Source organism: Ursus americanus, chromosome 2, assembly GCF_024610735.1.
Source record: "Ursus americanus isolate L20-20 chromosome 2, mUrsAme1.1.p, whole genome shotgun sequence".
In the NCBI taxonomy this organism is placed as follows: Eukaryota; Metazoa; Chordata; class Mammalia; order Carnivora; family Ursidae; genus Ursus; species Ursus americanus.
In genome coordinates, this window is record NC_142128.1 from 788,427 (window position 1) to 801,453 (window position 13,027).

General features: G+C 60.7%; 1 protein-coding gene across 5 annotated transcripts in view; it reads right to left on the reverse strand.

Annotated features, from left to right (window-relative positions):
• CHLSN (cholesin) overlaps nt 1-13,027 on the reverse strand; it is a 126,609-nt gene that overhangs the window by 11,171 nt on the left and 102,411 nt on the right. For all 5 annotated transcript variants that reach the window (XM_045813331.2, XM_045813330.2, XM_045813326.2 and 2 more), the window contains one exon: nt 973-1,172. In XM_045813331.2, the coding sequence (XP_045669287.1) occupies nt 973-1,172 (200 nt within the window). The remainder of the gene's footprint in view (nt 1-972; nt 1,173-13,027) is intronic.

Below are 13,027 nucleotides of genomic sequence, written 5' to 3' on the forward strand. Positions count from 1 at the left end.
AAACAACACAAATGCCTGGCAACAGATGCACAGGTAAACCAACGGCACCGTAGACACACGATGCGTAGTATGTGGCCGTGAGGGGAGAGGAAATTCCGGCACGTGCTGCCCTGTGGCCGAACCTCAAAACAGTACACCAAGCGGGAGAAGCAGGCCACGAGAGGCCACGTGGTGAACGAGTCCCTTTGCAGGAAATGTCCCGCATCGGCATGGCCACAGAGACACGAGGTGGATGAGGGGTCCCCTGGAGCTGGGGCGGGGGCCGCTTTCTGCAGTGACAAGGGCGTTCGGAACTGGCTGCATGCGGGCTGCATATAAACCGTTCCGCAAACACAATGCGGAACGAGGGAAGCCGTGTGTCCACGGCGGGCCTTCTCAGGCTGACCGTGGTCTCGGCTGCTTTGGCCCCCAGCCTGAAGAGTGAGTATGGATCAGAGAAAGTATGAACCCACTTCCTGGGGAGGAGAACCAGGTGCGAGGACCTGCTGGCGTGCGTGCCTCTCCTTCCCTTCCCTTCCCTTCCTCTGTTTCTGGGCAAACAGAAACCAGTGATCTCACATGGGCCTCACTTTTCCCAGAGCTTCCAGAGAGTCTCCTACGAAGCTGTTAGCAATGGATCTGCCAGCCTCTGCCCAGTTGTGAGGACAGGGTGAAACAGGGCCTCGGGCAGTCCGAAGGCTCCAGCCAAGGCTGCGGAGACCGTGCTCCACTTCCCCTGCACAGCGAAGTCAAGAGCAGGATGGCGGCTCTCCTCTCCCTGAGACAGCCCCACCGGAGGCCTTAGTTCTGTGGTGACACCACCAGGACGGCCACGGGACACCACTGGGGGTGGTGCTAGAGGCCCCGGGGTCCCAGTGGTCCCAGGAGCCAGATGGGGCCCAGGTCACCTGAGTCTGCAGCCCGTGTCCCTCCCGGGACACCACACAACCCCTGGGACACTGGCCGGGCCCCGCGGGAGGGGGGTCATCTTACCCACAGAGGTAGTCCAGGGCCAGCTGGGCCCCAGAGCGCTTGGCCGGCAGGCTCTGGGCTGCTCCGGACTCCCGCAGCCGCTTCCACTGCTCTTTCTTCCGCTGCTTCTTCAGCTTCCTCTCCAGGACCCTCTTCTCCTCCGGGGTCAGCGCAGGCAGCTGGGGAGCCGTCTCCTGTCTGGCCCCCAACACTGCTTCTCCCTTCAGGTCAAGGGAAAACAGGCCCATGAGGATGTCCCACAGCATCCTGGACCCCCGCTCTCGGGAGCTGACCCCCTCCAGGTGGGTGGGCTGTTCCACACCCCATGCTGCGTTCCCCAGCCCCACCCTCACCCCCAGGAACTGGGGGTGGGGCTGCTCAGCGTCTTGCTCTCCCAGGGACCCAGGAGACCCAGCGCCGGGTGGGACTATCTCACCCCAGGACGGGTCAAAGTTGACCGACCTCATCCTTGTTTCCTGACCCTGCACCTGCGCTTAGCACTGGGAACAAGCATTTCTGGCTGCGCGGAGGGCCCCCCTGCCTCAGGCCCTGCAGGAGACCCGCCCTGCCCCCCCCCCCTGCGCTGCCTCCAGGCCTGCCCCGCGGTGGGATGCACAGAGGCTGAGCTGAGAGTGACTGCATGCTGCTGGCAGGGGGTGGGGATGGGCAGTCTGCCGGCCACAAGGATCCACTGAGGCCCTTCTGCCTGAGTGAACCCATCCTGACAGCAGGCGGCTGAGTGGCTGGGGGGCGCAGTGCTGGTGGCCTCTCACCCTCCCCCGATCGGGCTGTGGCCTCCCGACACCACCACTTTCCCAGACGCCTATGAAGTACAGCCCCACCCTCCTGCCCACTATCCAACTGGGGGTGGGGGGGTGATGACCCCAGCAGCTGCACACACTTCCCCCTTCCTGGAAAACCTGGAACGCCAGCGCGGGTCACTGCGGTTCCGGCCAGGGACCCGCCACCACCCACAACGGCTCCAGGCGGGGTGAGCACACTGTCCCAGGCACACCCAGCACTTGCAGCGCACCCCTCCCTTCCGGCCCCCCCAGAGGCCACACAGGCCCTCAACACGTGCCAGTGCCTTGAAAACCTTTGTGCTCCACTCAACACCAGACCCTTCCGGACTCTTCTAAAACAAAAGAGCAGCTCTCTCCAGCTCCTCCCTCTGCCTCCTTTAAAACCAGCTGAATTGGGACGCGTGGGAGGCTCAGTCGTTAAGCGTCTGCCTTCGGCTCAGGTCGTGATTCCAGGGTCCTGGGATCGAGCCCCGCATCGGGCTCCCTGCTCCGCAGGAAGCCTGCTTCTCCCTCTCCCACTCCCCCTGCTTGTGTTCCCTCTCTCGCTGCCTCTCTGTCAAATAAATAAAATCTTAAAAAAAAACAAAACAAAACCAGCTGAATTAACCAGCAGTGGGGTTCTGGGCTGCACAGGGAGACTCCAGCAGCTTTGACACTACACACACACTCACACAGAAACACAGACACACACACACAGACACACGCACACAGGGCTCGCAGACACGGCCCCAGGAGCCCAGCACCCCCAGCTGCCGGAGGGATGTCTGGTTTTCAGGTAGGGTTTCCCGAGGTTGAGGGCAGAGCAGTCTGAAGAGCGTGACGTGGACACCCATGGGCAGTCTCCCTGTCCCGGCTCCCTGCTCAGACCATCCTGGGCCCACAGCGGCCGACGGGCACAGAAAGTCTGGCTCCGAGAAGAGCAAACAAGCCTCGGGTGCGGACCAGCCTCTGCCCCCGCTGAAGCCACGCAGGGAGCATTGCAGCAGCCATCGGAGGCCAAAGTCCTGGGGAAAGGTCAGGGCCGTAGCAGCTCTGGGCCGAGGACATGTCAACACCGACCCTAGGGGGCCTGGGGGGGGGCAGGGAGGGCAGGAAGCACCTGCCCCCATGATGAGGGCAGCTGGCATGACTCTCCACACCCATCACGGTGACAGCTGTCACCAGACGTGGCCTCTGCCCTCTGCTCCCCTGACCTGTGGGTACGGATGCTGCCCCCAAGGCTGGAGGAGCCTGTCACATGCGAGATGGACTCCTGGGGCTCTCTGAGGGCCCAGTCTCCCCAGATGGGCCAGTGGGTGGGCTGCCGGGACCCGAACATGGGGCTGCCTGCATGGCCTGGGTTTTCCCCAGGGCTTCTAGGACGTCCAGCACGAAGGGCCCGTGTCTGGTACTAGGCACGTGAACCTGGGAAGGACACAAATAGCTTCTCTCTCTCTGGCCAGCAGTCACCCTGGCGTGGCGGTGGCTGGAGCCTGTGCTCCGTGTCCTCAGGAAGCTACGTGCCTCCAGAGTTGTTCAGAGGGCCAAGACACCCACCCTCAACTGCGCCAGGGGCCAGCGAGGGACGCCGAGGGGGTCCGGACCCACCAGATGCCCACACCCGGGCCATGGCCCGAGTCAAAAGGCCTCTCCAGAGAAGCTGGAAACAAGGAATGACAGGTGAAACCTCCTGAATGTTAAATGCTGGCAGTTTCAATTAAACAATGCATAGTCTGTGGGCAAAACCAACCACTGCGTGTGAAGAAGGGGAGAAGCTGGCACCTCTGACCCAAGACCTCTGACCTCGAGACCAAGACTGACGCTCCCCCTGCTGGACCAGCCTTCCTGTCTCTAGACTCAGACAGGCCTGCGGGCATCCATCTCTGCCCTTTCTGGTTCTCTTCCAGGGAAAGCAGCCAGAGCCCCTCTCCCACCACTACTGCTGGAAAGCGGACAGAGCGACGGACCGTCACCCCTCCCCCAGCTGTGGTCCTTGCCCAGGAGAGGAGCACACGAACCCAAGCAATCACTTGTGAAAAACACAAAGTTTGCCGGCATTGCTTGAAAATAAAGAAGTGGGGCCCAGGTGTGCAGGGCTGTGACCTGGCGGGGCAGCGGTGATGGGCCAGCTGTGGGCCTCGCCTGGTCTCTGCTCTGGGCGTCCTGACCGTTCTGGCCTGGACAGGGTGACGCCCCATGGCTGCTACCATCATGGGATGGTGCCCTGTGAGGGAGTCAGGCTGCAGGGGGCAGAGAGCTGTCTCAGCCGCGGTGGGCGCTAGGAGAGGAGACAGCAAGACAGGGACTGGCTGGACCCAGGGACCCCGCAGCACGTCGGGGTGGGGCCCTCCTGCTGCCTTCGTCCCGCAGTGTCACCTGTGCAGTGGGAGGCCAGCATGAACACCACGGGAAGTGAAACCATTTCTAGAGGACAGTGTCTGCCAGCTGCTGTCCGCGAGCGTCGGTGACACGACTATCCCTGGAGGTGGAGCTTAATACAATTTTCTTCTGATTGAGAATGAACTTTCTCCAGTTACCACTGATCTGATAACCCTCTGCAGAATTAGGTTTTATTTTATTTTTTATTTTTTTTTAAAGATTTTATTTATTTATGTGACAGAGAGACAGCCAGCGAAGAGAGGGAACACAGCAGGGGAGTGGGAGAGGAAGAAGCAGGCTCCTAGTGGAGGAGCCCGATGTGGGACTCGATCCCCGTACGTCGGGATCACGCCCTGAGCCGAAGGCAGACGCTTTAACGACTGCACTACCCAGGCGCCCCCGCAGAATTAGGTTTTAATTAGCAAATAACAGTTTGGACACGCCTGCCACCATCACCAACACCTCCCACAGTTACTCCGGTTAAAGGTTGCCCAAGGGCTTGTGAACAGCCTATGTAAACACAAAAAATCTGAAAAGGAAGGCAGGAGTCCAATAACCAAAGCCTATCCGGGCCCCTTCTGGGGAAGAAACCTTCAGGGGAAGGCAGGGTCCTCAGAGAGTGACATGGGGTGGGGAGGGGCCGCAGTCCCAGGCCCCTGCAGGCCCGGCCCACTCTCCAGGGGAGGTCTGGGTGGTGGCAGACCCACCGCTGTGAACAGGACCCTTTTCCAAAACACAGACTCGACCCACCGCGCGGGGGTCAGCTGCCGCCGCCCACGTCTGCTGCCTGTTGGCTTGTCACAAACACGCGGAGTTGACAGCTTGTGGTCTCAGTGCAAACACACAACTCAACGAAGATAGATGACTGGATGGCGGCGGCCACAGCCTCTGGCGCTCCAGCTCGGACGGCGCAGAGTCTCCTAATACGGGAAATCCAGCTTCCAGCAACACATTCTCAGTGAGACGTGTCCTGGGCTGCATTTCAAAAGGCACAAAAACAATACACCGTGCACGGAGAACTTCGGGCAGGACAAACGGACGGGACCTTGAATTTCGTCTACGTTGTGTCAGTGTGTCTCAACGTAAATGTTTTCGTGTACAATAGTTATGTAGCGCTCATGTGATTAGAACTCATTTAAAAATTAAATCCTTACCAGCTTCCAGGGTAACGAAAACACTGACTACACGCGTTAAATGTACTGAAAACAAAACCGAAAGCCCCACAGACTGGAGGGTGGAGTTAATTAACCGAAGCAAATACAGGGGACTTCTGATAGAAAAGTTGACTGTGTTTGAGAAAACACAAGTGCACGAAATACCCGTTTTACCCTGATCACTGCTGGCAAGAGACACGGGGAGAAATGGCACGACTTTGGTTTGGAAAGATTAGCACGACTACCCAGGCAGAAACCCCTCAGACACCATCTGCGGGCAGCAGGCTCGAAGGACAGGCTGGGCATTTTTTTGGATCCAGGAAAGGAGCCTCTCCGGGCACGGGACTCGGTCACAGAGCACGGGCTCCCCTGCAGACACCAAAGGCCCAAACAGGAGAACCCACAAAAATCCTCCAGGAAGGGGGAGGTGTTGCGGGCTCAAGCCACCGTGTCGGCGTGGGATGGGGCGGATAGCCCGCGAGATGTTTCTCTCCCTCTGGTGAATATCCGACCTCCCGGGAGGGTCACAGGTACTGTTGGCACTGGGCCCGTCTCCCTTCACCCCAGGCTTTCCCGTGGGGAGAACCACACAGATGGGACCCCTGGGCGGCTGCCATGCCGACACCGGCCACTGGGGGCCAGGCACACGAGGCCCTGCACCTCCAGTTCATTTCCCTGACGGCACTGGGGCCAGGCCTGGGGGGGGGGCGGTGGTGACCATTCCTCCAGGGCTGTGCTGAGGCTCCTGCGGCCACGTCTCCAAATCGGCTTCCTGTGCCTGATCTGCCACTCTGCTCTTGGGGGGATCCAGTCTAAGCCGCTGATGGGAAACAGAGGCCGCGTGAACCTGCTTCTCAGTCCTGTACCCTTGGCTTAAGCAGCTGGCACCTCGGGCCGGGCAGGGGTCTCACTCCTGTCCCAGCCCCTCAGAACCCCCAATCCATCCCCAGGCCAGCCCCTCCCCTGCGCCCAGTACAGCAGCCCAGCGATGCAGTGGGGTCCCGGGGCCTGGGGAGCAGGCGGCCTTTGGGGTAGGGGCAGCTATGGGGCCCTGAGAAATGCTCTGGAAGGACAGCGGTGCCCCCCATGTGTTGCCAGCCCCAGAAACGGCCTGGCCAGAGCCCTTGTCTAAGGCTGCCTGGTCTCACAGCAGGCAGGAAAGTGGCCTCTGAGGCTCCCCTGGTCCCCTTGAGCCTTAGAGGAGGGACAGATTGGGCCACTGCAGGCATGGAAGCTGCTGGCACGTGTGTGGTCCCTGCCGGCATGACAGCAGGGTGACACCACCTCTGGGGCACGATCAACTCCAAGATTCAGAGACAGATGCCAGAGTCTCGGTTCCGGGACCAGGAGTCAGGGCCACCAGAAGGCACAGAGGTTCAGGGACGGATGCCGGAGTCTCAGGTCCGGGCCGGGGGTTGGGGCCACCAGAAGACACAGAGGACTGCCGTCCTGCACACGACTCGACAACAGCCAGCAGTTGTTAGGGTGTCCTGTTCCCACCCACACGGGGGGACCTTCCTTCCCTCCAGACTCGGGGAGCAGAGCCTCTAAGAAAGAAGGCAGATCCAGGAGCCAGGGAGGACCCCATGTGGACTCGAGGGACAGGGGTCTTGACCACCCTGTCTGCTGGGACACCCTCCTTCCCCGGCAGGCACACACTCTTGGGCACACAGTCACAGCTGCACACCCGCACCTGCCAGGTGTGCTGTGGCAGCAGGCAGAGTGCGGTGCGGGGAAGGGCACAGGGAGAGGAGGCCCCCTGGCTGTACGCAAGCCCCGTGGCTACACCAGCCCAGCGGCTCTGAACACCTGTCATCTTGGCCCACCATGTGCAACCATTACCTGCGGCAGCCCAGGGCTAGTTCAGGGCCAAGCAGGGACGGGACGGAGGACTGCCCACAGCACCATGCGGGCCTCGAGGTGCCATCTCTCTGCGGTCTCCCTTCGGGGGTGGCCCTGAGTACGTACCTGAGTAAGGTGTCCCAGAAGGCCACGGCTTCCCCTGTAGAGAGGGACAGCACTGTGGCCTGGGGGCATGCGGAAGCCAGTCTCCCCAGAGGAGGTGGGCAGATGCACGTGGGTTCCTTGGCCTCTCTGCCTGCTCTGGGGCCGCTGTGTGGGGGCAGAGCCGCAAAGTCACCCCCGCAAGTACCTGAAGACCTAAAACATGCGGCTGACATGCTGCCATGTTTCCGGTTCTACTAAGAGCACAGACCCCTGTCTCCAGTGGGGGCCCAACTTCAGCCCGGACCCCTGCTGACCTAGTCTCACTCTTGTGTTCTTGGGGCCATCTGGACACGCTGGAGGCACAGTGTCTGCTTTGCTGTCACCTTCCCAAGGTGCCTGGCCGTCGTCCACTATCTTGGTAAGGGCTTTCAGCACACACGACACCAAGCTCACGGGAGGTCCATTTCACACCTTTGTGTCGGCTCTTTCTGGTGAAACCACAGCAGGAACGGTATGCGTTTACAAGGCGCGAAGCCCACAGGAGTCTGCTTAATGTGCCACTTTCCCTCTTCTGGGGCCCCCTCTGCACCCTGACCGTGGTGTCAGGCCCTTGGGGTGAAGCTTTCTGCTGTTCTGTGTGGCTTTGTGGGTGGACAGCCCTGCGGACCCCTCTGTCCCAGGCGCCGTGGCACACGCCGGAGACGTGGGGTGACAGGGCACAGCTGAGGACGAGCCATCACGGTGTGAATGAAGACTACCCATTTCAGACCGAGCTGACCACAGAACCTGGGCCACACAGACCCACGCTCGCGCCTGCAGCCACCCCGAGAACGGGATCATGGTGAGCGGCGTCATGTGCCGCAGCGCAATGGACCCCTGGCATCGTCCCCCGTCCCTTCTCTGGAAACTGGGGCTGTCCAGGGGCAGCGTCCATGGCGTCAGCTGATAAGTCCCCTCCCACAACCTCGCACCAGTGTCCAGTTTGAGCCGGACTGTCCAGTGCGGGCTTTCTGCCAAATGAGAGACTCAGGGGAGGAGTCTGACATACACACAGGCAGTGCACGCCAGGGGACGTGGGCTGTGACCTGCACGCTGGCCACGCACCACTGGGCCTTGTCACTTGTCTGCACCTGCTCCCGAGCATGGCAACTGCCCTGGTTGAAATGTGGATTGCTCTGAACCTCAGGGCCTGAGGGGAGGCTTGCCCCGGCCCCAGCCATGCAGCCATACCCTCCGACCTTCGCTCAGGCTCCACGAGGGTTGAGGGTCGACAGCAGCTCTCTGTGTCCCAGAGACAAGGCCCTTATCTTTCCCAGAGCACCCGGGAGTGAAGATCAAGTACTCCTCTTTACACAAGGAGCTGGGAAAGAAGGAGGTCTTCCTGTCCGCATGGGCAGAGTGGCTAGCCCAGGCCGTGGCACAGCAGTGGCCAGAGCCCAGGATGGGCCAGGAGCTGCTGAAGTCCGACGACGTGGCGAAGACCGAGGGTGACAGAGAACACTCCTCATGGGTCGGCGTGGCCCTGCCACCGGCTGCAGAGGAGAGTCGGGACAAACCAGCCATCTTCTGGATTTTCCCACTTGGAAAACAGGAGACACTAGACTCAATGCTTACGAGGTTTTGTAAAGCAAGGGAAACTGTTTTTCCTCCCTGAGATCATGGATGGAAACCCAAAATTCGATCAGCATTAGAGCAGCTCTGGGGGAGGGGATGAAGGCTTCTCCTTGGGCTCCGGAACCTTCTCTCTGCCTGTCTACATGGTAGAGTAATGCCTCCTGACATCTGGTGGACACATTGTACACAATTTTTTCAGAACGTGGCGAAAGGAAACGTAACTCCAGCAGGAAAAAAAGAATCTAGAACGCAGCCAAATTTAGATAAAGACTCCAAACTCTTCACTATCGGCCATCCTCATGGTCCCCCAGGCCAGACACTGAAATGTGCGCACACCCCCTTGCTGTGGGGTGCTCTCTCTGCTCACCCCACAGCTCCACCAGGCAGGGGGCTCAGGCCCCTGGGACTCGCAGCCTGGGCCTGGGCAGGTACCATCAGGCAGAAAGTGGGAGCCCAGGCCTGCAGCAGCCCAGCACCACCGAAACACGATGTCCTCACGGCCGCGCAGAAGCAGTATAAAAGTGGTAATGGAATTCTGCGTCCTTATTTCTCACGTCAAGTCTTTGCAATCGCTGTGGGCAGGACACTCAGAGCACATCTCTGTCTGGATGGGGCCGCATCTCCAGGACTCCCACATGGCCACCCCCAGGTCTGGCCCAGGGCAGCCGGCAGCGACACGTGACAGGACAGGTCTTCCCAGGCTCCCAGTGCTGCTGGGAGTTTCCACCCTGCAAGGCCCAACGCTTGCACCTGTGGGCCAGCCGGAAGGCTCCGTCTCCACAGGCACCGTGCATACGCGGCCGCCTCGCCTCCCACGGCATTCACTACTTTCAACGACTGACATTTGCAGAGAGCTCTGGGGTTTGGCAGAGCTCATCTCCCCGAGCCCGCACACAGAGGTCTGTACAGATGGGGAACAGCAGAGGACAGTCTGTGGTGGGTCTGGAGGAGGGTCATGAAGGGCAGAGATGTCTGCCCAGGAGGGGGGTTCTGGCTCCTGAACCACCAGGACCAGGTCTCAGAGGGAGGCAGGGGCTGCACCAAGAGCTGACAAGGGTCCAGAAGGCTGGGCTTAGACGCTGCCCCAGTTCCTCCTCGGTTCAACTTTACGAGCTGTCGACTTTATACGGGCATCTAAAACCACAGGACTAGCCCCAGGCACATGTACAAGCCTCCACCTGGCCCGTCTCCACTTGTCAGCCCTAGCAGAGGAGTTGAGCCCGGAGCCATGTCCTGGCTCAGGACGAGCTTCCTCTGCAAGCTCCGGACAAGCTCTAGGCAGCAGTCCCCAGGAGCGGCTGCTCATCAAGAGCTTGGGAGAGATCGGGGGCAGGGAGGTAGTCTGGGGCTCAGCAGCTGCCCAACTGGGGTCTCCATCTGGGGGGCTCCTGCTCCCTACGAAATAGAAAACGTGGCTCGTGCTGACAGGTTTACATGCTACGGTGGCTTGTGGGGAGAACCCAGCCCACGTGCACAGACCTCTCGCCACAGCTGATGGCAGGAAGGGCAAGGCGAACCCGGGGCCCAGAGCAGAGGCCACACTGGCCCCGGTCAGACAGGAGCACAGTGCTCACCACACACCAGAAAGCAGGCTGAGGGCAAAGGCAACCCTCCAGCTGGGCCTCGTGTGGCATCAGGAAGGCAGGAGGCTGCCGGCACCTGTGCCCTGGGCCCGTGGACGAGGGGCACCCCTCACCCTCCAGGACAGCCCCCCCACTCCCACCACGGGGCCTGCGCCCTCCCTACTAGCTCCGTCCCTTCAGACCGAGCTGCCCCACCCGTGGGGCAGGGACCCTCTGCCTCTCCCAGGACCTGTGAGCCAACAGGGCACGCGGCAGGGGAGGCACGTGGTGTGCGCTGCAGGAATCCGGAGGGTCTGCCTCCCCGGGGGGAAGCAGCATTCCCGGGATGGTGTCTGTGACGGACAATGACCCACCTCCCCAGGGACAGGTGTGCAGGCAAGGCCTGGGGAGGGGGCGGGAAGTGCCTGAGCTCACCCAGCAGGCCAGTGACACAACCTGGACTGAGTCCTGCCCACTCCCCTTCCTCACCACGGGGCCGACGTTCAGAGACGGAGCGCGTCCACTGGCTACAGCAGAGCAGCTTGCTCCGGGCGCTCAGAGTGTCCACCCCCCAGCCTTGGTTTCTTTCCACTGAGGAGACATCAGAACTGCCTGGGCCCAGGGGTCGTGTCTCCTGCTCCATTCCTCCATCCGCCTCAGGGGGTGGGCCAGCCCACAGCACAAGCCCACGGCCACTTCTTCCCAGGGACGTTCCTTGGCCCGTCATGTCTGTACTGTTTTCTGCACAGTGTCCTGCCTTCACCGGGCCTCCTCCTGCTTCAGGAATGAGCACAGATCATGATATAGAAAGGTACTCCAGGGGCGCCTGGGTGGCACAGCGGTTAAGCGTCTGCCTTTGGCTCAGGGCGTGTTCCCGGCGTTCCGGGTTCGAGCCCCATGTCAGGCTCCTCCTCTATGAGCCTGCTTCTTCCTCTCCCACTCCCCCTGCTTGTGTTCCCCCTCTCGCTAGCTGTCTCTATCTCTGTCAAATAAATAAATAAAAAATCTTTAAAAAAAAAAAAAAAAAAGAAAGGTACTCCACATTCCCATTGTGGGGTCACCTGACAAGGCCCCAGCCCCCACATGAAAGGGAAGTGGGGCAGCCCTGGGGAAGAACTTCCCACCCAGCCACCCCACCTCACCTACACCCAGCTCTGGCTCCCATGGAAAAGCATGTGACTCTTGATCTCAGGGTCACGAGTTCAAGCCCCACATTGGGTGTAGAGATTACTAAAACAAACTAAACTTAAAAACAGTGCCACCCCGAGCAGAGACAAGTGGGCAGGCCCAGTGCTGTCATGGGATCTGCTCCTCCCCCGACCACGACTGAAGACGCAGCCACTGGGTTGGCTCCGGAGAGAGCCCAGAATTGTCATAAACCCCAAGTGGTTCCCAAGACCACTTCCGTGCAGTCCGTGCCCCAAGCAGGATGTGTGAGAGCAAGACGCCCCCCACCCGCCCAAGCTCACCCAGGCCCCAGTGGGCCTGCTGGCACCTCTGAAGAGGGGAAGTGTAGACCAGCACACGTGGGCCCCACTCGGCCAGGGAGCGGCCGGAAGCAGCTCTCAGGGGAGGTGAAGCCACTCGCACGGTCTTGATGCCCGATGCCGGCAAAGCTGCCACCAGGGTCGGGAGGGGCAACACCTGCTCAGGGACTGACGGGCAGGGGACCCTCCCCACCAATCTGTTCATCGTGGTGGCAGAACTAAACTACTACAAATGGTTTTAAAAAGCATCAGAAGACAGTCTGGGGTCCGGGATCCTTTCCTCACCTAGGAAGTGCAATCAGCGGCTGGAGGGGCTGCTCTGGCACGGGGCCTGGGGCTGGAACCAGGAGCACAGGGAGTGCAGTCAGGCCACTTCAGACAACAGACCCCCGAGAGCAGGATTTGTGCTGGGTGTTCATTGATGGACCCCAGGCCATCCGACAGTGCTGTTACTCGCTGCCTGCCCTCACACGGGAGGACACCACCGCCGGCTCAATTACAGCAGCGCCCTCACCCACTTGTCACCTGGCAAAACCCATCAACTGACCACCCGACAGTCAGTGCGTTAGAACACCCAGCAGTAAAAAGAACGGTCAGGTGTGAGCCTGAAGCAGGGGGCCTGCTGTCAGGGACGCCCTCACACAGGGGCTGGGGATTGGGATGAAGGTGACCGTGACTGGAGGGGTTGGGAGGCACGAGCCAGGGAGCCTCCTACCCTTCCTTCTCTGCCCCTGCAGGCATGGGTAGCAAGGGAGGCACCACTCCCTCCGCGTACAGATGCAGACAGAACCCCGCCCGCGCCACATCGGTGTGGATCCTGAACCACGAGAACCACAGCTGTCCGTGAACTGCCGAGAATGCTCCAAGCAACACCTTCAGCACAGGTGGCCTCCAAAGCCACAGTGGGGTCTGGCACCCTGAAGCCAACTGTTCCACAGCCCAGAGTCCAGGGTCCAGAAGGGGCTCTGGAGACGGGGGTTCAGGGAGCAGCAGAAACAGGAAGCTGGCTCCAGCTTGCAGGCCTCCCCACGACGGAGCCCCTCTTCCTTCTGGTTCTGCACCTCGGAGCTGGGTGGGCAGGCAGGAAGCCCATGCCTCGCCCATGGCACCACTGGAAATTCTGTCCCAGCTCAGAGACAACCTGAATCATT